At 34.0% G+C, this 27,326-nt stretch overlaps 1 protein-coding gene across 13 annotated transcripts in view; it reads right to left on the minus strand.

Annotated features, from left to right (window-relative positions):
• The window catches only part of rg (A kinase anchor protein rugose), a 941,488-nt gene that overhangs the window by 421,710 nt on the left and 492,452 nt on the right, over window positions 1-27,326 (minus strand). For all 13 annotated transcript variants that reach the window (XM_089644600.1, XM_089644594.1, XM_089644593.1 and 10 more), the window contains exon 7: window positions 9,866-9,987. In XM_089644600.1, the coding sequence (XP_089500726.1) occupies window positions 9,866-9,987 (122 nt within the window). The remainder of the gene's footprint in view (window positions 1-9,865; window positions 9,988-27,326) is intronic.

The following is a 27,326-nucleotide window of genomic DNA, read 5'->3' on the forward strand; positions in this document are numbered from 1 at the left end:
AAAATGAGCGAAGCAACTGCAAGCGGTGTTTCGCGTCCTTTGCGGTTGCTTCGTTCCTTTCCCATAAGTTCAGGTTCAGTTCGGCAGTTCGGCTCGCGTATGTATACGTAGCATAATATGTTTACGTGTGCTCGATGATTTAAACGGATTCAGAAAATATTTTTTTGAGCATTGTAATCCTAAAAAGGGAAACAAATTCATGTTTTATTTTTAATTTTAATTAGTAGATAATGATTACCCCTTTAGTTTGGGACAAAGGCGTTTTTTTTTTTTTTTTTTTTTTTTTTTTTTTTTTTTTTTTTTTTTTTTTTTTTCTACTGGCATTATACCTAGCTCTCTAATTAAAAATTTAGGCGTATTAGATCTATCAAAAAATTTATATATAAAGATGCAAAAGTCGGTCATTTTGAATACATGTAGGATAACAAAAGATTTTTTAAATATTTATGTTGAGGGATCAGTAGGATTTATAGGCCCTGTTAGAAGTTCTACCGAGCCGAACCCTCTGATATGAAAATATCTGGAGACGGTGAATTTTTTTTCCCATTTGATATCTGGTGATTTGACGTGTTGTTGTTCTTGTATTGTTTTGTATTTATTTTACTTATATAATGCACTTACATAGTGTTGATTGACTAGCTGATCATTTGTGGAAAAGTGAGTGGAAGGGTTAAGTTTTTCCTTTGGGGAAGACTTAACCCGGACAACTAAATCGGAAGTTTAAAAAAGGGACAAAGGCGTTTTTATTTATTTATTTATTTACGCCCTAATGGGCTTTTACAAAAGTAGTTAACAAGTAATACAGTTGTGTTACATAGTTTACAATAAATTATGATTTTTGATTAAATTAAGGTAAATTCAAATTAATAGTGTGGATTACGGAAAGCTAAATATGTATTAAGGAACATAGGTATACATATAAAAACAAAAGTGTATTCACTACGGAGTTGTGAATTCATACATCTCAGTAAAATGATTAAAAAGATTTCGTTTTATAACTAATACGGAATCTGCATGTCTACAATATTCCCAAATTTATTGCCAAAATGATGTAGTCTATTTATAGATGTATGAGCTTCATAGTTGGTTTTAAAATTGTCACAGAAAAATGTAGCACTTTGCCTCGTATTTCTAGTCAGTAAATTTTATTTTGGCGAGAATTTCAGGGTTGTCAATGGAATTATTAATAATTTTATTTAAAAGTACAAGGTCAGAGATGATCCGCCTATCTGATAGCGTTATTAAGTTAAGTTGTTTCATCAAAAGAACATAGTTAATATTTTGAATTAGAATATTCAGTTTAAAGTTAATAAATCTTAGAAATTTGTGCTGTACCCTTTCAATATTGTCAGAATGCGTTTTATACAATGGGGACCAAATAGGCGAATTATACTCTACCTGGCTTCTTACTCTTTAGTAAAAAGTGTACAATGTTTTCAAACATTCAAGTGACTTGAAATCACTTGAAAAAAAAGAGGTTAAAACGTTAATTTAAAACTACTTCTATTCGTAATGTTTATATTTTACCCCCTTACTTAATGGGCGTATTTTAGATTTTGTGCAGCTGAGAAACAACCATTTACTCTACAATAAGGGTTGGTTATCACCTGTGTAAGGTTAAGTACGTTTATTAGTAAAGCCAAAAATCTTAGTTTATATTGTTTGCACTTTAATCCAAATAACTATAATATACTCGTACTAGTGGACCCCGAAATGCTTCGCTATTGTTAATGTATTTCTCGGGCGTCTCCGACTTATTCCACCACTCACTACTGTGTACCACAATGCTACTATTTAAAAAATCTACATTACATGACTATAATTCGACTCCGTATTTCATTCCGGTGTAGAGATAATGCGTTAAATATTCATCGGGCGTCCCCGACTTCTGCTACCATTAAAACCAAAATATCTCTGAATACTACTGGCACTAATACGAACATACGTTGAAATTTTCAGCGATATCAGTGGACTACTTTTCGATTTTACGCAGGCGGAATTTTTATATATTAAGAAGAAGAAGACTGGTCATCATGAAACAGGCAGTTGCCTAGTATGGTGATTCAATGTATTAATGCCTTGTAAATGTAGGTGACCGGATAAATCATCATAATACACATCATAATATACATCATAATCTAGATTATTGCAACGGAATATATGCAAGTCTCCCTAAATGTCAAATCAACAAATTACAATCCGTTTTCAACGCCGCGGCAAGGCTTATCACCGGAGTATCTAAATACTCCCACATTTCAGAGCATCTCAAAAATCTGCACTGGCTCAAATGTCCTGAAAGAATCCAGTTCAAGGTATGCTGGATGGTATTTAAGTCACTTAACGGAATGGCTCCGGCTTATTTATCAGAATTGTGTATTCCAGAAGATTCCAATTCCCGACAGTCAACCCTTAGGTCAGCAACGTCATCAGCTATCGGAAGGTTGAAGGAACCAAAGCGCACACCAGATACTAAGTTCGGTGAGCGTGCTTTTGCCGTGTCAGGACCTAAAGCCTGGAATGGACTGCCTCATGATTTGAAAATGATCGCAGACTCGACAGAATTTAGGTCTAAACTTAAAACGCACCTTTTCAGACAGTCGCATCCATAATTTCAGAAACCTCCACTTTCACAGTTGACGGCAATTTAAATTAACAAAATGTAAAAAATACTAAAAATAAAATAAAATAAATAAAAATAATAATTAAAAATAAATAAATAAAAATGATAACAACTAACAATTTGTAGGCTTTTAAGACAGTTAAAATACATTTAAATTAAAATAAAAACTATAGCAGACTTAAGATCAGGCGGCGACCAGTATTTTTTGATATAGTGTCCTCTGCGTGCAGTTCTATCTTTTATAAGCATAAACTTTTTAATATAAGTGTGTTTATCGGAAGTGACTTGCCAGGTAAGTATGTTTTGGTATCTTTTCTAAATAACAAATGTAGATCCTAGGAAATAAATTGTACAGCGCCCTTGAGGTGATTTTTCACAAAAACGGCGACAAAATCTACAAATTATCCAATTATTATTATTATTATTATTATTATTAATGATAATTCATCACATCTTTAAAAAGTTATATAAAGTCATGGAAAGCTATGAAACAAAAACTTTACTAACTGGGTTAAGTAGGTTAGGTTAGGTAAAAAAAATAATAATCTTTTCTAATGACTTTATATCACTTTCGTCAAGTGTGATGAATTGTCACTGTGTTGATTTATCATGGAACCGTAAATGTAAATTTAAAAGAAAACATGTTTTATGTAAATAAATAAAATTTGAGTGAGGTTTTGCATAATTTGGTGTTTTTTATTATTTTTATTTGTTTGGATTTATTTTTGTTTTAAATCTTCATTTAGATTTATGCAAATTAATGTATCATATGTCTGAGTAGATTTTGGTAATTTTACGTATCTATTTGCGTATTAATTGATTTTTTATAACTGTATTATTCCCTCGTGTGGTATCGTCCGAAAAAATCAGCATAAAATAAAGAAAATATTAAAAAAAACAACACGTAAATCAGTTTGTTGCCCACATTTTTTTTAAACACAGGCTTTTAAAGAATGTTCATTATAAAACTTTTGTCAATTTTATAATAAAAATGGAGGTAAATATTTCCCTTACATATTTTCAATTTAAATTCAAGGCCTACTTTCCAGTGAACACTTTTTTCTGTGACATATACGATTAAAATCTATCTATTTATATCTTTAAAAATGAAAAATTATTTAAACAAAAATATAATATTTCATAGGAACCTCGAATGTTGTGAGAACATTTTATTAATTTATTTATCTAAACGAGCTTTATTTAATTGGAAGCTTAAAAAAACGAGAACTGACAGGCTCAATATTCATTTTGCTGCTAAAATTTCGGGAAAATTTAAGTTTAAATTTAAAATTTTCTTTTTTCTATAAACGTACCGCCGGTGCCCGCGGGCCATCGAGTAATTAACAAATTGCCCAGTCTGCGAAACATTTTAAAATCATTTTACACCAGTAGTGGGTTGCATGAATATACGACATTAGAGACCTTTAAAATAAGCCAAACCATTTTTGACAACATCCACTAGAGCGGATAAACGAGAAAGGAGCCGTGAGTATACATGATCCGATAGAGAATGTTAGGTTAGGTTATGATTGAGGACTCTCGAGGGACACGAAAATTAAATGTAGATAATTTGAAGGACAAAACAATTTTTTTTTTATTTTGGTACAATATTTAACATTTCTTACTACTTTATTTTACATTATTTAGTAATGTTGGCCTCACTGGGTGGCTTACCCGTGCTGAGGCCTCCATTTTATAACACAATAAATATTCATAATACATTTATAGAAAATATATACAGTTTTGATAAAGAAGAAAAAAACATAAGATTAAGATAAATTTAAACTAAAAATAAAGATTTAAAATTAAAGTTAAATAAAATTTAAATAAAATGAATAAAAATCGGTATGTTTATATTATATTCAAACTGTTGAATTTCAAAACCATTTTGAAACAGCTGTAACAATTACAAAAACCAAAAAATACCAGCAGAACTTAATAATGATATTATTAAATTTAATTTACATTAAATTTTTAAATAAATTAAATGGAGTTTTACGAATCAAACACAAAAACAATAAATAAGTATACAGCTATTTTCCATCTCCTGAAAAATGTTATAAATAATTCGGGTAATTCACAATTTACAAAATTCTTTAAAACATTTTCCACGGAAAAACGTTTAAAAAATATATTTTTCAGTCGCTTCCCTCTAGCAATAGATAAAATATTTTCAAAACATAATTTCTTACTCAATTTGTGTTAGTTGGTAAGGGAGAGATGCCTTAGACTACAAGTAATTCGGCTGACTAAATAACGGTCACACATAATATACCTTCTCGGTTAAGACATACGGATTCATATTTCTAAGCCTTATTTTTTTCCTTTTGAGGCTTAGGTCCACAAAAGAAATGAGAGAGCGATACAAGGATTACCAAACCTTCGAAATACAAAAATAAATTGAAGGGATCTTCATATAGATCTGAGACCCGTTATAATATTGTAGCATCGGTTTTATCTCTGAAGGATATTGCGGGTAATCCCGTGTTTGCCGAATATCGTGAATACTAATAATACATTCATAAGAAAGGGCCTGTACCCACACCCGTACCCAGAATTCGAAATAATATGCGCAGGAAGAAGAAAGGAAATAAGGATAAACCTGTGTTTGAACTGCCTGCCCCACTTAGTTGATGAATTGTATGAAATATTCAACATGGTTTGATGATATTTATGTTTAATTTGTAGTAGGTACTTTACTAAGCTGTTAAGTGCTTGTGTCATTTTGAATTATATGCGACAAAATGAACAAATATATAAATTCTACAGGATGTTTTTATAGATGATCGCAAACTCAATTTCAATATTTAAGTTAGTACTCAAGTGAAAACCATGTGGTAAGCCATGTGGAAATTTAAGGACATTCTGCCTATTTGGCAGTCTAAAAGTAATGCAGTTATTATTTTTACTGTTTTGTTGATTTTAATGTCGTTAATTATATTATCAATACGAAAGGGGTGCTATTTCAATCCCGATCTTTAAAGACAGCCAGTTTATCTCTTTTACGTCCGGTGGAGGAAGCTGGTAAAGGTCAAAGAAGGATTATGAGGTTTTCAGCCAGTGTACGGTATCGGGAGTCATTTGGTTCAGCACAGATGTGTCTCTTGGAATCTAATTTTTAGCATTCCCTCAAAACAGCAAGTTCGTTTGTTATCCAATAATCCATCCAAATATGCCTTTATAGATTGCCATACATAGTTTATTCGAGCAAAAATAAATATTTACTGAATGCAAAGCTAATAACAAACTATTCAGATAATTTTGACACAAAATTCATAATGTTGGCAATATAGGCCATCCAGGCCGCACCTGGATTTAGCAATTCCCTTTGCAATGCACACCGTTCATCACTGGTTTTATGATTAGGCATTAAAATAGCTGATTGGACTAAATCAGAGGCGGATTGGGAAGGTTTAAAACTAACATTTATTATGCGACCCTAAAGCATAACCAGTCAAGAATTTAGTCAAATGAGTTTATTGGGCTGAACAATTAAGTAAAATCAACGAAGTAGATAATATTAAGGCGAAGCGTAATGCCAAATCACTATTTTGATTAATCTTTTTAACGAATTGGTGTACATTAAGAATACCAAAAAATATGCTTTAGATAAATTGAAAGTTTTCCTATCGCTTCGCTTGAGTAGAATACAAATAAAAAAATTAATTACTCAGTAAAAAATATAAATGCAAACTACTAAATAAAATATTTTTCAATAGAAATGTATGAACGCATAAAGTAAACAACTTTTAAAAAATACAGTATTATAGCCAAGATTATCTGTGACAGTTTCACTTGATTAACTTTTTTGCTTTCCTTTAAAATTATTTACAAAATAAATAAAAACCAGTTTTGTGCTTGAAATCGAACGTTTCTAGACTCAGTTTGTCAAGCGATTTTAAGCCCATTACCTACGATGTAAGGTATACCAAGAATATACACATTTTTGGCTTGTAGCTTCCTCTTAACAAATCTGACGGCCTCCGTAGACGAGGGGTAAGGCTCTCGACTAGCAAGCTGGAGGTTGCGGGTTCAAATTCCGGCGTGCAAAGCCAAATTTTATTTGATTAATTTGAATTATTTTGCAATTTACTCATTTAAAAATAATAAATATTATAATTGCGGTACATTCCGGAGTGGAAGATACGCTCAGTATCGCCCGGGTGTAAGACCGCCAGTCAGAATTGAAACGTTGCTTGAAATGGCTTTGGCCGTGTTTAGTGACCAGATCTGAATAGCCAGTTAATCACCAGCTTCCTCTCCAATACATTCAGCCTCACAACATACCCTAATTGGGAATACCACAGTCTCACAGACTATGTCTTTCACATTTCATATTTGAAAAAATCCCGTCGGCCCTCAACCCGCTACTGCACTGGTCTGTCAAATCAGTAGTACGTATGTTCAGTGCATAATATATTATCGGCCTCAAAATTATTGCCAATAGTAAAAGCGATGTTATTTGCAAATGATTAGTGGTAACGAATTCCGGGCAAATAGAGTAAAATTAGAAACAACGATATTAGAGAAAATTTAAGTAATAATGATATTTTTGAACCTGACTCTTTATTTATTTATTTTTACTAAGTAGATATTTCCGCACTCATATTTTCCAATATTTTTAAATTATTCGATGATGGTTTTACCTTGAAGTTTAAGGGTCGGAATTCAATTATATTTTTTTAACATCGCTTAAGAGAACTATCCGAAGCACAATGGCATCCCCAATTGGGGTGTGTTGTGTTGCTAAAGTAGAGGGGTAGGGGAAGTACCTGACTATTCAGATCTGATAACTAAATAGGCTAATGCCATGAGATCAACTTAACTTTCTTACCGTAAAACAGAAATCTAGGAAAATCTTGAAAAATAGGTTCAAACACAGCATATGTCTTCTCAAGAGGTTTGCTAAATTTGATGACTTAGAAGAGGTTCCCGTGTTCACAGGGTGAGGTTTGTCTAGGTATTGGCGGCGAATTCATTTGTCCACTTGCTGTGTGGTGGGCCGGATCGGAAGATACTGGTTGAGGGAGATCCTTTTACCTCTACGGTGGAAAGGATGGATTCATACGTCAGTCACTCTTGGACACATTGACCCACCCCTCGTGCCTTTTTCCTTCCCATAACTGTTTCTCCTTCCTTTCCTTAAAAAGAACCTCCACACAAAATCCCAAAAGATGACATAGGCCCTGGGGGATTTTTTTTTCCATCAGAGCCTTCTGTATGGAGCTAATGTAAAAAAAACCATTGGCAGCGAAATATTTTCTAAAAGTAGAAAATACACCAATAGAAACGCTTAAAATCAACCGTCAGGAATACAATACATACCTTAAAACCAATCCTACCCGACAAAATATTGTTTTTTGCATTTCACAGCACAAAGGATTGTAGAGATGGAAATTTTTCTAATTAAAACTCTTGCAATTTACACGATGTCACCTATTTTCTGCAGTTTTGTATGCTGAACTTTCTAACGAGGCCGCTGCCATATTGATTTTAGATATTACTTGTTTGTTAGAGTACCAAATAGCGAGAGTTTGAAATTAAACACACTTCGTGGATTTGAACATTTCTGATTACAATGGAAAATAACCACTGAAAAAGCGACGGACATTCGAGCTAAAATGTAACATATAACTTGTAACAAAAAAAATATAAAAATGTTTCGAATGACGAGAAAGACGTATTTTTTTTAATTTTTGAAGTGAAACTTCTTTACGCGCGTTATGAAATTTCGAGGACCGGAGTAAAACCAACTCATGACCGTCATGAAAAACCGTGATCATTTCGCTATAGGAGCCTAGCCAATATTATATACCTACTTTAGATCACTCTCCAAACTCGGCTTCGCGGTCTAGAGGCAGAGCGCCCGATTGTCGTCGTCAAGAACCGAGGTTCGATCCCCGCTTTAACTATTTTTTTTTCTTTTTGTGATTTTTTTAATAATAATTTTTTTTAAAGTGATGAAATGCTCTCGTGCTGCGACTTTTCGATATTTTGACTATATGATATTTTGGTCGAATACCTAATAACCGCGGTCTAGAGGCAGAGCGTTCGACACTCGTTATGCAGGACCCGGGTTCGAATCCCATATTTTTATAACTTTTAATTTTTTTATCAACGATTTGTAATAATGTAGTAAAAAATTAGATAAATTTGTTAATTTAAACATAATTTACTTTAGGGTACCTATATGATATTTTGGTCGAAATATAGCTTACAAATCGAGCCGGTAGAGTCGCTCGGTATTTTGATTAATTATTTTTATTTATCAACGATTTGTAATAATGTACTAAAAAATTACATAAATTTGTTAATTTACCTTTACTTTAATTTACAATACCTATATGATATTTTGGTCGAAATATAGCTTACAAATCGAGCCAGTAGAGTCGCTCGGTATTTTGATTAATTATTTTTTTTATCAACGATTTGTAATAAAGTAAAAAATTACATAAATTTGTTAATTTACCTTTACTTTAATTTACGGTACCTATATGATATTTCGGTCGAAATATAGCTTACAAATCGAGCCAGTAGAGTCGCTCGGTATTTTGATTAATTATTTTTATTTTGAATCATTAAAATTACTAATCAAGGCCGATAACTCCGCGTCTCGCGAAATATCTCTCCTCGCGGTCTAGAGGCAGAGCGTTCGACACTCGTTATGCAGGACCCGGGTTCGAATCCCATATTTTTATAACTTTCAATTTTTTTTTATCAAATGCTACTTATAAATATGTCAATAGACAAAAAATAGAGAGAGAGAAGAATAATAAAAGTTTCACTTCCGTCGTGCGTAGGCTTGCTACACACTGTATTTTATTTTTTTATTTACCCCACACAGGAGGCCTATGACATCTTTTGGGATGCTGTGTGGACGGTTTTTTAAAGAAAGGAAAGAGGTAAAGTTCTGGGAAGGTAAAGGGTATGAGGGTTAGTTAGGAATTAGGAATTAGTGCGTCCAGTAGTGATGGACATATCGATATATCCCTCATAGTGCGGCGCAAGGCAATGGGTCGTGAGACCAGTTGGTAAGGTCAAAAGGTCTCCCCGAACCAGTCTCTCCCGATTAGGTACGCCACGCAGTTAACCGAATCACTTGGGGTGATCTATGGCACAGGTGTAGGTCATCCAATAAATGGTTTCGGTGGGGGGGGGGGGTACCCAAACCCGCCTTCCAAATTAAGAATTGGAAATCTTTTGCGATATTCAAATAAAAAATAATATATTTGATAAATAACTTACCAATAAAGGTACGGTTTCTCCCTTTCGATATTGACGGAGTTAATGGGGTCTAGCCGGAACCACGTGGTGAACGTGAACCCGCTCTCGTGGGGCCACCGAGCTAGCGGGGGCAAAACGACGGCCTAGAAAAAAATATACAGCGTTACAAACATATTGCATCTTTTTATTAAGTGCAACGATAATTTGGAAGCATAAGAAAAATCATATAGGTAGTAAAAAAAATATTATATATTATCTGTTTACACATTTTGTTAATTAAAGAAAAAAAGGGTTTGTAAGACGATGGAAGGGTTCCGGTACTGCAGTGGAAACATATCTAACTAATACAACTCAATTTTGTACATAATGTTCATTCCAAAAAATACTAATAAATTCGGGCAACTAGCATTCATTATCTTAATATACCAATGCATATAAGAGCCAAAAATATAGGACCACTGAACTCAAAAAGTTTTTGAAAAAATGGTTAATAGATCATTCTTCATATTGATAATGTTTATAAATATTTCTTCATATGAAGCGGTTACTTTGTGATGTGACATTATAATTTAAAATTAAACAATAACTTTGTAAACATCACTTATAGGTAAATACTTAATGCCGACCGGGTTTCGCTACAACCGTAGCTTCATCAGTGCAGTATAATACTAAACATCTAATACCTAAATTAACAATAGTAATTAATTAATTAATTAGTTTCTCCACTTTTTTAACACGAGCGTTTGCTCAGAAAAAAGTGTTTTACGATACTGTTTCCAATATTTAAAAAAAAAAACAAAATAAAATTGTAATTTGTATAAATTATTATTAAACATTTTTAAACCAATAAAGAAATAAAAAAAAGTTATGTGTGTTTTTTGGTGCGATGATTAATATTGTCAAATTGACCTGCTTTGGCATTTAAGAATAAAAATAAAATAAAAAATGTTTACTTCAGTCATGTTCTCTTCTGTTATTCTGACGTGACATTTGATTCACTTGGTAATATCGTTCTCTGACGTTCCTTTATCCGAGTACCCGATCTACATGTCCAAAATTACCTAATAGTCCCTCATGTAATTTTGCTCATTAAGCTTGCATTATTACTGGCACTCCACATGTTTATTTACTTTATTATTGTACGACAGATTAACCACCCATTTACTGCATCTACAAAATTTATTATACTATAAACATCATATAAAAGTTTTAAGGATATTTAAAGAGTAATTAAATACACAGCCTGTTTTAGATATTTCACTCAACAGCACCATTCACCATGTCGTTCTATGATATGCTAGAACATTTGCTCTGACGTGTAGTATCTTGAACAAGTCGGGGTGACGACTACGCCTGAACTTTGCAGGAACTTATAAGTAATTGAATTCCAATAGGAATGGGCTACCAATAGAGTTAAGCACTACATTAAGCCCCCGCATATCCAATTTTTTTCCGATTTATAACAAGTTTCTAGTAAACTCTATTATTTATTATTGTCTTTAACTATATTATAGTTATTTTCGAAGATAATATCTATACAATTGTTATGCCGAAGCGTTAATTATATGAAATTCGTTCGATAGAAAAAAATTGCAAAGTGAGCTTTGAAGATTATTTAAAACACGTTTTGTTCCGTTATTCAATATATTATCTGCATGAAAAAATGCACAGTGTATCTTTAAATGCAAATAAAGAATTTTATAGAGAGAGTTTTGCTCTATTTCAAACGAGTCGTGTTTTATTAAATATTTTCGTTTTTTTAATATTAGCGCGCTCCCTCTAACATTCGTATTTACATATCGCCCTTTCAAACTATCTTTGAACGCTTACTACGGTGCCTTTAAAAGGTATGGCAAGATTTGCATAACGTCTGGGTTCTAAACTAAATCTATTCGTTGTCACGAGTGAGTCCATATGGTACATGAACTTCGGATAAGTTTAATGCGTCCGCACATAGCTATAACTTATATAACATTGAGGATTTTTTTATCGATTTGTTCAATGTATTTTTCATACACTACTAGCAAACTGCCTATTCATATTTAACACAGCTCAAATTTACAGCATTTAGACTACTTTCATCCTTAAAAACTTTTTAAAAGCGTAAAACAGTGATTGTCGTCATTATATTTTATTAAATATTACTCGTCTGTCGCAAAGGTAAGCCCCTACAGGGACTTGTCAAATAGACCTCAAACAGACCAGACTAATCCCCCAGGGGCAGGTTTACTCACTGTGAAGTCGCCGTGTGTACATTTCTACCTCGCTGTACAGTTGTTCTGTCATATATACCCCGTAACAGTTCTATTTGATTTGGCCTGCGGGCAAGAGATATTCACACCCAGAAGGTAAAATTTTCAGGCCATATTTCAGATTTGACATTTGACATACAAAAAAGAGTAGAAAGACTTTGCAGTAAACAAAGTATTTGTGCAACCGAAATAAAATTTCCATTGGGCGCCACAAAGGATTCTAAATATTATATCCCTGTTTGTAAGTTTTAATGTTATGTAGGGAAAGGAGAGGTTAGAAATGGACAAAAATAAAATGTGTTAAAATAACACATCTGTCCTGATGATGGACACTGCAATGCTGTCCGAAAAGTTGGCTAAAGAAGGAGTTAGCGCAACACGGCATAACACCCCAAAAACAAATAACAAAAATTTCGTAAGTTTTTAGATTCTCACGGCCAAAAGCATTCCGAAGCATTCCGAAGATGTGGATCTACCGGATCTGCCCTGATGATGGACACTGCAACGCTGTCCGAAACGTCGGCTAAAGAAGGAGTTAGCGCAACACGGCATAACACCCCAAAAACAAACAATAAAAAACAAAAATTTCGATTATCGTTTCGATTCTGAATGGCAGTCGTACACAAGGGCGATACTGAGAGTATCTACCACTATGGTTAAACAGTAATTGATGCCCGTAGCAGGGTTAAAAAGCCGTTCAAAAATAAATATGGTGAATAAAGTTATTAATTTGGTAAATATTTGAAAATTATTTAGAGTTTAAAGTTATGAAAGAAAGCCTTTATTAATTTACTCATTTTTTAACTGCCCTAAAAATAGGGGTAGCTAGCTTTTGCAGCTAATGGACTTTCCCCTGTACGCTATTTAGAGTGGCCAGTGCAGATTAGAATGTATACACGTGCTAAGTGTTATAAAGTATTGCAACCATACCAGACTGGGCAGTGTAACTCTGACCGGCGCAGTACTGCTGTGAGTAGGTACCTGCATGGCTTGCGGCGACATTCATTATGGATTCGGGAGGTTTAATGTTTAAACTGTGCAGTGAACGGTATTTTAACGGTGTAGGTACTAATAAACCGTATCTAAGGATTACTGTAAGCAAAGATTCATGTTTCTACGTAAAACATCTTAGTTGTGGTGAGTTACTTTATTTCTCAGAACAAAAGATTGTATTATTCGGTTGATAAATAAATATTTATTGATTTTTTTTAGCTATATAATTAATTAACCATCACGCCGTTTTCGGCAGGGGTAGGCAGAGAGGACGGTCTGCCAAAAAAACTCCATCTTGGCACACATTCCTTGCTTTAATCACACAGATACATCGTGTAATACATTTACTTCTGTTATTCTAACTCTTGAAATGACCCAACTCAAGTAATTGGTTTACTCGATTGATCCATGTCTTCCTCGACTTAATTTTAAGTACCATTCATATTCGCATCACATAATATTCTTATTACACTCTTTTATTCGTTCATTCCTTCTACTTGCCCAATATAAGAGCCCCTTTCTTAATTTTACTCATTACGCTTACATCAGCTTTGCATTTTACCAGATCTCCACGTTTTCACACGGCATCAGCATTCCGTCTACTTTCATCCTTTCTTTGCCAGTTCAGGGTTGGTATCAGCACTCCATTGTGGACTTCTAGCTTCGCATTTTGTTAAACAAACAAACAAAATTTATTCCTGTATTGTTTACGATTGACTCCCAACGTTCTGAGAAATTCTTCGATTACACGCCTGAAGAAATCCGGTCATAATAAATTTAATTAATTTTAGAGAGCGGCGTCCAGTCCCCGCACACTGCTACTCGTGGAAAACGTTTCATCGAGATATTAGTATGCAATAACGCATCTATGACTATCTTTTTATGTTTCACAAGTCTGCTCTAGTATTATATAAAACTTACCGCCATTAATACAACACCAATTTTAAAAACCTTAATGTTGCATATTTATCCTGAATGGTGTTCATCTTAAACCAACATTATATTTAGACTTGTTGGTTTTGTATTCAGGCAGAGCTTTGAAGATAGATGGCTGTGAGAAGCCTTTGACTTTAAGAACGCAAGGAACGGGGGGTGAGTACTTATGAAAGAGACATCTGGAGATGGAAGTTTACATTGCAATAATTAAAGTGGAAGGTTGTTTCTGTTGTCCACTATTGAAACTATAGCAGTATCTTAGCGTTATCTTAGTGACCAGGTATGAAAAATCGTCTTGATATTCCTGGAATAAATATTTCAGACATACAATAGTATAGATATGGGCAATGAGTGATGTGGCACCCAATTTAAGTGGGCCTCCGTCTACAAATTCTGCCGCTACAAAAGGGGCCGAAGACCGACAGGTCTCCCGGCCAAGGGAATCATTAAATATCGGAACATTTAAAAATATTGAGATCCCTGAATATTGAGAGAACATCTCGTTCTCTACATGTTCCCCTCTGACCCCCCCCCACCATACGAAATAAGACGAACAGTCTAGAGATGAAATCACTTCTATACATTGACTAAGTATAATACATCAATGCTTCTATCTAATAGAGCAATGTGATAAATTTTTTAATATAATAAATATGAATCAACACAGAAAATGCTTAAGAAATTCGATATAATTAGTTTTAAACAAATATTTTTCTACAACGTTTTAATTTTTATCTAAGCACAAAGTTTTTAAGAATTGACTACCGACTTTTTTTTCAGGGGAGGCCCTGAGGAAAATAATTTCCCTCGTGACCTACGTCAACTTTTGGGATGCTGTGTGGAGGGTATTTTTTTTAAGGAAAAGCAGTTATCTAGGGATCAATGTGTTCAGGAGTGACACAGCTTCTGAACACAACTCACCTGATGAACCCGGGCACCCCTGCTAAATCACCAAACGTAGCGAACCACTTGGGGTGACGTACGGCAGAGGTGATGGTTATCTAATAAATGGTTCCCGGGCCGGCGGTACCCAAACCCGCCTTCCAAATTGACACACGCAACCTTCTTACTTTAGAGACAAACTACATTACCAGAAAGAGTCCACTATCACCATACAAGACAGAAAGAAAACATTGGACTAAAATATTAAAGAAAAACACAGAATTGCTTATAGTATAAAGGTATCCGAATGTGTAGCTTAGTTCCAAGTAAATTAAAAATGTACCTAGAATAAGCATATTTAAAGAAAAGTAAAAATTATGTATGTAAAAAGTAAAGTGTTAATCAAAATATACAAATGATTATATTAGACCACATGAAGTGAAACTATTTTAATTTTAGTAAATACATAAAAGTATAATTAATTTAGAGTTGAAAGCTCATATCCATAGTTAGTCCTGTCTTAATAGATTGTAGTATTTGGAGCACAGGCGTCAGGTGGGAATGCTGTATTGTTCTACCGATATCATCCGATATCTTGGGCGGTATACCGCCCTGCCATTAGGTCCGGGGCGGGGGCGGGCCGCCCTAAGAAAACATCCCCCGATTGCTGAATATTGAAACCACCTCGGGACCACCTCCCAGAGCCACCAATATTCTATGTAAAGTCGTCTAACTGGCGCCAAGTACACTAACCGTAGCTGCTGTATACATATTGTAGTATATTACGTGAGAGTAAGTGAATATTAATGTTTTAAGAGGGTTTTCTGATTGAGATTAACACAAAATATACAAGGATAGGTAAAAGAGTAAGAAGAAAGAAGTAAAGATATGATAAATATAAAATATATCTTTTGACATCTTTCGGTCTCGCATCGTACTCAAAATTTATAGAATTTTATAAATAAAACAATTTTCATATATTTTTAATATTACTTAAAGTTCTATAATACTTACAAAGTTGGGTAAATTAAAACATCGTTGATATTTCAATGTTTTACGGTCACGCATTTGTTCGAAAAAAAACGGGATTTTTACACAATTCTGTAAATGCAAAACAAAATGTGTCTCTTGATACCGATGCCTCAACTCAATTATGTGGACATGAAGCTAGGATTCCATGATAACTCAACACAGTGACAATTCAACACACTTTTAAAAAGTTATATAAAGTCATTAGAAACGATGAAATTTTTTTTTTAACCTAACGTAACCTAAGCTACTTAACCCAGTTAATAAAGTTTTTGTTTCGTCACTTTCCATGACTTTATATAACTTTTTAAAGATGTGATGAATTATAATTGTAATGATTTATCCGGTCACCGAAGCTAGAGATGGTTTAACTGATATAGTGTCAACCGATATATTTTATGTCATTTTGCTTCTTATTATAGGGGGCAACTGTTCCGCACAACAGCAGTTCGAAAACAAATCTTTACCTTTTTCAACCCAGTATATTACCATGTATATTATGTAACTTCTAAAAAAGATTTAAAGATTTTTTTGTTGCTTTGTGACAAAAATATCATTTACCGGTTATTGCATACAGGGTGTCCGGGGGTAATGTGCACTAACTTCGGGAGGTAATTCTACATGATGGTAGAAGTAAAAAGATAAAAATAATTTTTTTCTAAATTCCAATTTTTTCCCATACTAAAACATTTTTCCATAGAAGAATATTTACGAGTATTAAAACAATTCAACTTTTTAATCTAAAAACTACCTTGAAACGTTTGAATTTCTAAAATAAGGTATTTAACTTTTCTACTTCTAAAATCTTGTAGAATCATCCTCCGAAATTAGTGCACTTTACCCCCGGACACCGTGTATATAGCCGTTCCCTGTATTGGTGAAGTGGCAATATCTGAATTGACTCCCCCTCAATACGTTTGGCCTTGCAACAGTTGCAACATTTCCAGAATTGGGAATGCCATATGCAAAACGGACTCCGGGGAGTTTAGAATCTTGTGCGTTGTTTGAAAATGTATGCGATTCTAGAAACCACTAGGCTATTTAGAAATTAACAAATACAGTTCAAAGTTTTGAATTTTAAAGTTTCTTTTTGGGAATTGTATTGTCAGTAAACCAGACAAAAAGTATCAAAGCAAAACCCTCAAAATTGTTTTTAGACATTTCGAATGCGCGAAGCTATCAGGGACACAGAAATCAGAAAGTTATAGCATTTTCAGCAGTAAAGGAAGCCTTTTGACCGTAAAATTAACATTTTAATTGTGCTGAACTAAGTGCCGATGGGTGTTAGTTGATTCGGAATGATCCATAGATATATAGTGCACTGGGTGCGCCTTCCTCTAGTGAGCAATCGACTGAAATTGGGCCTAGTCGAAATTATTTAAAAATTCAAAGAATTGGAGTGTTTTAAATGTGTCATTATTAGGTACATGCCACCATGTCAATTATTCATAAAACTACGTCTTGCTTCCAGGCTGCTAAGTCCAATAAGATCGATAAACAGTTTAAACCAATGAATGCTTTGCAACTTGCTGGTTCACTGATTGAATAATTAACAAGCACCCTAACTGCGGGGATACGCGTGAAAATGTCAAAAGTTCAGGGCGATACATAAGACCGACGATGGAAACATTAAAAAAATTTTTCACCAAAAAAATGTTATTTTTAAATAAAATTTCAACAATATCAAATCTTTAGCCCGATAAAAGCACAAAAAAATTATTATTATTGCGCAACTTTTACTCTTCCAAAAGAAAATAGATTGGTGGTCTAAAATGTCCCACGACTTAGCCATTCTTTGCCATAAAATACCGAGTGCACCCTGAGCACCAATCCAGCGGTCATAAGTTTAAAAAAAAACGGAAAAGTGCCTAGTAATTGGGAGAGAGTATTTAGTACGGCCTGGAGGCTAGTGTCCTTTAAATTATGTATCGAAATCTCTCCGTCGCTAGAAACATAACTGCTTGCCCACTTCTGTTTTGACCATGAAGGGGAAAACCTAAAATCTAGAAATCTCTTGGATAACTCTATAAACTCTATGAAGCTTCTATGCGCTATGCGACGTATCTCGAACTATCCCACTTTTCAACTTAAATTATGCAAAAATATGTGTAGCATCCATGTGTCTACTTTTCTTAAATTTGATGTGCAAACATGTTTTTTTTTTTTAATTTATAAAAAAAGAACATTGTTTGAATAAAAATGAATGAATATTCATCACAATTTTTGGATTCGCAGTTCTACACGTGTAATCTCTTTAAAAACTCCAAGAATAATAGTAGCATTGTGACTATTTCAAATTAATTAACTAAATAAATATCTTTTTAGTACACTAGAAGGGCCTCCTTGCATATATTGTCAAGGTCTGAGAGTAAATTAAGGTGAATAGTAAATTCAGCGCACAGTTCGATGGAGTGCCCAATGAGATGGAAATTGAAATTTAAACTAGCAAAGCGTTAAAAACAATGTAATTGATGTTGTTACATTGGCTCACAGTTTTAAAGGTATAACGGTTATTTGGTCCACTGTTAATTAATTTGTTCCCCTCTTATTTATTTACACTTTTTATACGCCCATTGAGCTTTTATATTCGGTACACTGAAATGTCTACAATTTTGTACACAAGGGTTATAAAAAATGCTTGCAAATAATAATTTCTTACATTACATTATTGCTATGTATAAACTGTATATTATGTAATTTTATTTTTATCAACTATGTAAGAAGCACTGTAGAAGTATTTTTAGCAACTATGTAAGGTGCACTGTAAAAGTATTTTTAACAACTATGCAAGGTGCACTGTAAGAGTATTTTTACCAACTATGTAAGGTGGACTGTAGGAATATTTTTTAGCAACTATGTGAGGAACTTGAGAAACAAAATTAAAATCTAAGCATAAAAGTGTACACTTTAATAAAGGATTGTATTAATATTTTTTTGTCTATATCAGAATTTGTTTTCGAGAGTTTCAAGCGAAGCTTCATAATTTGCTACTATTTACTACCCACATTCGACACAAAAGAAAAAGTCTCCGTGGTGGAGGGAGATGACTCTCGACTAGCAATTCAGGCGTGCGCAAGTAAATTTATGTTTGAAAAATTTGTGTTATTTCACATTTTACTCATTTAAAATAATACATAGTATATTTAGGGCACGTACCGTAATGGAAGATATGTTCAGAAGCTCTGGTGTAAGACAACCATTCAGAACTGAAACGTGTCTTGAAATGACTCTGGCCGTATTCAAAAGATTTTTAAACTGGTTGAATGTCAAAGAAAGAAGAGAGATAAGTAATATTCTTAATATCTAAAATTATATATTTTCTTTTTTCTACTCTGTTTCTAATTTCTGATTTTCCTCTTATTTTATTATTATTATTTTTACTATAATATTTATATTTCTTTTTTTTTCTTTTTTAACCACTTATTTGTTTTTATGTAATTAGAAATTGTTAGTTACCAGCCTCAGAACAGACTTTGTCTAGTGAGGAGGGTAAGGAGAAAAATCATATATGTACATAACTAATAATAAATAAACGCCCGGGTTGCCGGCACTGAATTGAATTGATTTGGTGATTGGATCTGAATAGCCAGGTAATTCCCCTCCCCAATCTCACAACATACCCCGATGGGGGACGCCGTAGTCTCACTGGATTCAGACGGTTGGGAGCAGTTGAGACTCTTGTGCGGTATTCACAAAAAAACAAATAAAATTAATTTTAAAACTCTATAACTTATAACTTGTTACGAGACCATTTTAAATAGTGCTGACCCCACGCCATCGTCGTCTTGCGGCCACCATCGAAATTAAACCGGCACGCGAGATGCACGACGGGCAACCGTACAGCGGCCTTTTTGTGTATCAGCGATCCAAGCTTCAACACGTGCATGGCGCTCACCTCGGGCCTTGCGTGTAAGATAAATTAATTAAAAAAGTGTTGAAACTAAAATCTAGTTACGCGCCTTAAAGTCACTATCTTTCAACAAGGATTGAAGGGTGAACTCCTGAATGGATTTTACAGCGAATCTGACTAGAGATCTAAATATGCTGAGTCAGGTCCCGATGTGCTCGCGACGCGTGGCTGAAAATGGCCGCGGCTCCACGCACTTCCAACGGCCGAAATTCACGTAAGCTGGACCATTTAATCCCTTTTCATGTGCTTCGATAACGATTCAGTGCCGTGTTCCATTTATAAATTCACCAAAAGAGAGAGAGAGATTAGGTAGAGAATCCATGTACGCGTAATGTAAACCATGTACCCGTGATGTAAACCCTGTACCCATACGTATTAATTTGAAATGGTCTGTTTAAATCTCCTTTGTGTTGATGTACCAAGCCCTGCCATAATATACACTTGTTAAATATCACTCTGTTGTCATTAATGATTCCCGTCCGAATGAAGTAACAGAACAAAATAGCTGTTCCCCGGCCGGAGACGAGTCAATATCGTGAATTGAGCTAGCCATGAATTGACTTTAGGTTTGCTGACACTCAAACCTGCTTCTCGTCTTATTTTGCCCTGCTATCGTGTAGCCCTGGCTTCCAGCGTAAGACGAGTGCCCATTGAAATATAGCACCAGCGTCTAACGGGGGCCCTATAATTTAATACAGCAAACTATATAACTAATCATTAAACTGACGATGAAGCTGAAAATTGTTGCATTTCCATAGGAATATCAAACAGAAAAAGTTTTGCAAATATAATCACGCCAGAACACTCACTCTCCGTTTTTAATCTTAAATTTAGATTTATAATAAGATCCATCAATAAAAAAATGTCACTACGCCGTATTTACTTCACAATCCTAACTCGCACAAAACAATTGGTAACATAATTAAAAATAAATACAAAAACAGGTTCACGTAGCTCGTAGATGCAAGTGTTGAACAAACATTGCATAAATACGATTTAAAGCGCGATTCGCACCAGGAGTTTTTAGCGCCTTGCCTATAAATCCGCCGCAGCATGCGGTTGTGTCGTATGCACCTCGAAACCCCCAGCCCGCTGCCCGCAGTCCCCAGTCGCGGCTCGGCTCGCGGTCCACGGCTCACAGAGTTGCAGGTCCAGCCCCTTTCCCCTCTCCGGTGGTGGCTGGCGGCTGAATTATTAAGCTCGGACAGGCAGGGGAGGAGGGGGCGTTGTCACGGGCAACGCCGTTTAGGATAGTTTAACCCTGTTTACGTCGACCATTCAAAAATAATTGATGCTTTATATTTCAACATTGAGTAGCGCAACAAATGCTTTGCTTACGAGTATTTTCACATATTCATAAATGGTATAGGAAAAATTGATTTATTTTGAGTTTAAAAAAAAGATATTACGTTATTTAACGTTTGGGGTAAAAAGGCTTTGCAGTCATCTTTGTATCGATTATCAGGGTTAGATGTATTTAGGAGTGCAGTGTAGAAATGTCCATTATCAGGAAAAGATACTGCGAAGATATCCAAAACGTTGACACAAGAAGGAGGTTTCGCAGTAGAGCGTTCTACCCTAAAGTCGAACAACAAAATAAACTTGTATTTATAAAATATTCTACTTGTAAATTTATCCGTTTGCCTGTCACAATAAAACTCGTTTACAGTGAGTGAGATTTGTGGGAAAGCTGTTTTTTTTATTTTTTTATTTTTTTTTTTATTAAAAGTATACAATACAGAATATAGTATATTATATAAAGCATTGTACTCCCAGGAGTTAATAAACTCATTACGGGAATGATACGCATTACATGAAACATATAGCTGTATGTATTAAATGGACATATTTATTTATTTATTTATTTTGTTTATTGCAGAAACAAACAGTACATAATTACATAGATGACAATAGTTACAAAATTATAAAAGTTAGTACAATAATTGGTACCAATGACATGTTGCTGACATATATGCATATGAGGTATATTATACATTTTACGGTTAAGTTACATTTTTAAGTTAAGTTAAATTAGTGTGCTGGGGAAGGAGAGAGGTGTGTGTATGATGGGACATACACAGCATTATTATTTCAGATAGTCATTAATGAGATGAAGTTTGAGCATGTTAGTTTGGGTCTTTTTACATTGACTTGCACATTTGATCTCGTTGGGTAGTTGATTATATTTTGTGTGAGCTATGTATTCTAGGGATCTTAGTCCATATTTTGTTGATTTGATTTTTGGTATATGTAGTTTGTTGTGATTTCTTGTGTTGTGTTGGTGTACGTCGTAATTGTAATATAGTGTAGTGTTGGAATGTGCCGAGTGTTGAATTACTTGTAATATAGTTTTCGTTATTTCGAAAGTGGGAATGGTATTAAAAGGAAGTATTTGGGTGTTTCTGTAGATGTCTTTGACATGTGTGTCCCAAGGTAAACTGAAAATATTTCGCAGGGCTCTATTTTGGACCACTTGGACTTCTGAAATCATTTTTTTTGTAGCAAATCCCCAGACTCCGGCGAGATATATTAGATGTGAGTGAATCATAGCATGGTAAATCGATTTTAATAGAGAGGGAGGAAGTAACCCGCGAAGTCTATATAAAACACCAGTTATAGGAGTAATTTTGGATAGAACATGTTTAAATTGGTGATTCCATGTGAGTTGTGAATCAATGAAAAGGCCAAGATATTTTGTAACATCAGCCCTTTCAAGGCGGTTATTATCAAGACTTATATTAAGACTTACATTTTTTATTTGCAAACAGTATGTAATGTGTTTTTTTTATATTTAGGCTAAGTTTGTTTAATCGCAGCCAGTTTGCCAGGCAAGCTACATCCCTTTCCATTTCCTTTTTAAGTTCGTTTAAATCATTATTGTGATAAAGAATCACTGTGTCATCTGCATAGAGTTGTATTGTACCCTTAAGTCCCCATTTAGCAATATCATTTATATATATTAAAAATAGTAATGGTCCAAGTACGGAGCCCTGAGGCACGCCACATTTTATCGTTCCCATGCTGCTTGTCCCTTTTCCAACAAAGGTCTGACAGTGTCGGTTAGAGAGGTAGCTACACAGTAACTTCAGGGGAGTGCCTACTATGCCTAGGTGTTCTAGCTTCTTTAGTAGTATCCCATGGTCAACCGTATCGAAAGCCTTTTTTAAATCTATAAATAAGCCTTCCTAGAAGAGGAAAGAGTTAACCTGAAGAATAAATGATACCCGAAAGTAGACAAATAATTTCACGGCCAGGCTTATAAGCAAGAGAACTAGTCACTAAAGCGACCCGTGAAAAGTAATGGTGAACATAAGATGAAAAAATAGAATCTATTAGTTTATTTATACACGGAGAAAATTAACCTTATTGTCTTGCAGTAATGTCACCAGATTGATTTTCGCCACGGCAAGATGAAGGGGTTTAAATATTATTTTCTTTGAATATTATTAGAAGAATTTTTATTTAACTTTTGAGAGTTATTCCCATCTATGTAAGAGATGAGATAATACTACTGTCCCGGTAAGACAGAGATCCTGGATTCGATTCCTAGTTGTGACCGTTATATTGTTTATTTTCTGTGTCTTGTTCTGCTTCACGTTTTGTTTAGATTTATTCGTATTATCTTCTTCTTCAATGATATTATTTTATTTGTTTGTTTGATTCCCATGTGTGATATATTATATATTCTGTTGGTTATATTCAAGATTTCTATATACCATATAAATATTGCATATAAGTAGCTTTAGTTCAATTGAAAATATGACGATGTTCTACATTGAACTAACTAACTGTGTGCCAATCTCATTATAATTCCATAAGAAAATTATCTGATTTTACTAGATACATTTCATTATAATAAAACCTTCTTCAACTCCATTCCATTTTTCTGTTGTCATTTTAGGCATGGATATAGATTTTAATTTTCCCCATAGCACTTCACAAACGTATTCTACTATCTTTATAATAGTTGATTGTCAAGAAGGTATCCATAATGCATTTTTTAAATAAATTGATTGAGATATCTCCCGCTTCAAAACGTTTGAGTCCAGAAAGTTAAAAGTAATTTCTAAGGGCCCACCACCCTATCGGCGCGACAAGGGTTAATGGAGGGAGGGAGGCTGCACCAAGAATGGCCAGGAAGACATGACGTAGTTCATTATTCAAGGTTTTGGTCTGCTCGTTAAATGCGCCTGTCCCACGGAGAAAAGCGAATCGCTAGCGTCGTAGTCCGTAAGCCATAGCTCGTATGTAATACAGATATGTTAGATAACTTGGATCATTATAAAATAATTATAAACCAATAATCAAAAATACTGATTTCGGTTGTCTGTGACGTGCGTTAGTTATTCCTGTGTGAAATCTGATATCATTAACTTAAATTTGCTTTGAATTTGAGTGTTATTTTCAAAAGAATTGTTTGAAGAATTCAGACAAGCGATAAAGTAAGTACCTACCTACTAACATAAAATGAAGTTATTTTAATTGATTAATTAATAATTATGCACTTGAAATGTGTATTTCTTTTGGTTATTAAATTATTGATAGGTTTCGTGAAGTTTATTACTAACAACGTGCACACAAATGTTAATTTCTGACTGTGTCTCTCTCTAATTTATCAAGATAAAAATATAATCATTATTAAAATTAAATTGACAATACGTATTTGATTTTGAGAGGTAATATTTAAAAGATCACTTTTACATTCACAACTCATTGTGAGGTAATATTTAAAAGATCACTTTTACATTCACAACTCCTAGAATTATAATATCCTGTGATTTTTCACGAATCTGATGCGCTAGTATGTAATATTATTGTAATTATTCCCAACAATTTAAAGGTATATATTTTTAGTAAACCAGCATGTTGTAGAAAACCCATATTTATTTGGTAATAAATTTTCTATTTTTCAATAACCTGATATGCAGGTATAATTTCGGTTAAGCTCTCACCATAAATTTATTGTTTTATAAATATTTGTCTGTATTTTACAATTCCGTGCCTGCGTCAAATAACTCAATGTTAAACATTGGATAGTTTAATCCGAAAAATGCTCTCAGGCTTTTTTACCTTAGCTCCCACACAGAAGTCCCTGAGGCAAATAATTCCTCTCAGGGCTTGTGTCATTTTTGGGGATGCTATGTGGGGGATCTTTCTGGGAAATGAAGGGGAGAATGTGCTGTACAGGAGAAATTTATGAGGAGTGGGTATGAACTAGAATGAACGGACGTATGAATCCTTACGTCCCACCGCGGTGAAAGGCGAAGTTCCGAGAGAGTCCTGTTGGAGAGGTCAGAAGAGGTCCCTCAACCAGTCTAGATTGTCTTTTGAAATTATTTTCAATGTGGTGATCAGTTGATATTTCTAAGCGATCGTCAAAGAAACAGTTTCCTCAATTTTTTATAAATCTTTTAATTGATAAGTCATTTGGACCTTTATTTCGATGGAAAATTCCATGAATTTTACGAACTGCTTCAGGAAACCTTTATTCCTTTTTATAATGAATTTTAACAATAATAACACCTATTCTTTTGTATAGAGCTCTATATCTCCAGTCGACAGATGACACATATGAAATATTTAGAGCTGCCTTAATAATTATAACTTTATAATTTTTAATTATAAAGATACTTTTTTTAATTATAAATTTATAATTTAAAAAAACGCCACTAAATTTAAATCCGGCACTCATGTCGGTACAACCCATATATCAATTAATAAAAAATGCTGTAAAGTAAATAAGAACCGAATAGGACAAAGGGAAAAATATGATGAGAACAAAAATAATCAGTATAAATGAGTCGATTCCAATAATTCAATGCTTTATTTCTGAACATTCAGAAATGTCAAGTAATACGTTTTTCCGAAACTCGATGAATATACATTAAAAAATATTAAATTAATACCAGTGTCACAAATTCGTGACTTGGGTGTAATATTCGATGAAAACCTGACATTCATAGCACACATCAACTATATAACTAATAAGGCTTTAAAGATGCTTGGCTTCCTTTGCAGAACTTTAACTGATTTTAAGTCCTTAGATTGCACGAGAACCCTCTATATTTCATTAGTCAGAAGTCAAGTGGAATATACTTCACCTATTTGGTTTTTGTATGTTCACTCTAACAATGTAGCAAGAGTTCAGCACAAATTTCTTAGGTACGTAAATTTAAGCTCAGAATTCAAATTGAATACATTAATCATGTCGGTTTGATGAATCAATTGCATTTAATAACACTGTCTGACAGGAGAATTATGTCAGACCTGATTGTCGTACACAGAGTTATTAACAACTTAATTTACAGTCCTGCCGTCGTTGCCACTAGGAAATTTCATGTGCCGACTAGGAACTATCAGATACACACACTAACCAATATGATGCATGATCTGGGCAACAAGTGTGGGGGTACTATTAATATTTATTGACTCCATTTCTAGAACTAAGCGTAATCTATACCAGCACTTTGTAGAATCCTAAAAATTAGAGTAGCGTTGGTAATGCAGTTTTATTGATTTGTCTTATATGCAGTATTGTTCTAGTTGTTATGTTACGTGTTTTACATTCAGTTTATCAGTTTACTGTTATATCATGCTTTAAGTTGTTTTTGTGTAATTTTGATAGTTCACTAGGTATATTCTGAATTTAAAATCCATGTAAAAGCCCGGCTGGGCGTAAAGCCGAATAAAATAAAATGAATAATCTTGAAAACTAGACTTCCTTAACTGCACATATTTTATAATTTAACCCACAAATAAATAAAATTCTGTTTGGTTGGGTATTTTGGTCTCAAATCCAAATTTAAGTTTTGTATGAAAAATGCCGCGTAACCGCTCTCTTTAAGACGCGGTTTAAACGTTATTTCAGTTGAACACAGCGAAATTTAAGCACCCTACCCGCTTTAGTGTCTGATGCATAAAATATCGCCTGGTTAGGTCGCGTGTTTATTTTCTTGAAGAGCTGGGCCCGTTAAAAATGCAAGGCTGCTCAGCTCTAAAATAACATGCTGTCTCCCTTCCACTTTGAGAAATAAGCGATACTAAAGTTTCAAGTTTCGAGGAAATCTGTTAAAGCCGTGAGCTTCCTATATTTCCAACTTATCGCACTAAAAGCTGAAATACAAACATTTACCTTAAGTTACCGCCCTCTATGTATGTAAGAACTTAAAATAATATCATAAAGGAGCTAGGGTTGGGACTTATACCGTTTTCGGCTGGAACGTAGGGAGGTAAATTTGCCCCGGGGATTATGCATAAATCTTACAAGATAGGTAAGGTAGTAACAATATTAATATAAATAGTAAAAAGCCAAAGTAATTCATAAATAAACATATGCCTAAATAAATAAAGTATACCCCTTTCATATAATTTTCCGTAAAGCCATTTGAATGACAGCCTTTAAATTCAAAAGATTTTACTGTGATATTGGTATGAAAGAATAACAGTACTGTAATACAGAATGTATTATATCGGATGACAG

The sequence above is a fragment of the Hesperophylax consimilis genome, chromosome 21 (genome assembly GCF_061612785.1).
Source record: "Hesperophylax consimilis isolate HC1 chromosome 21, BYU_Hcon_1.0, whole genome shotgun sequence".
In the NCBI taxonomy this organism is placed as follows: Eukaryota; Metazoa; Arthropoda; class Insecta; order Trichoptera; family Limnephilidae; genus Hesperophylax; species Hesperophylax consimilis.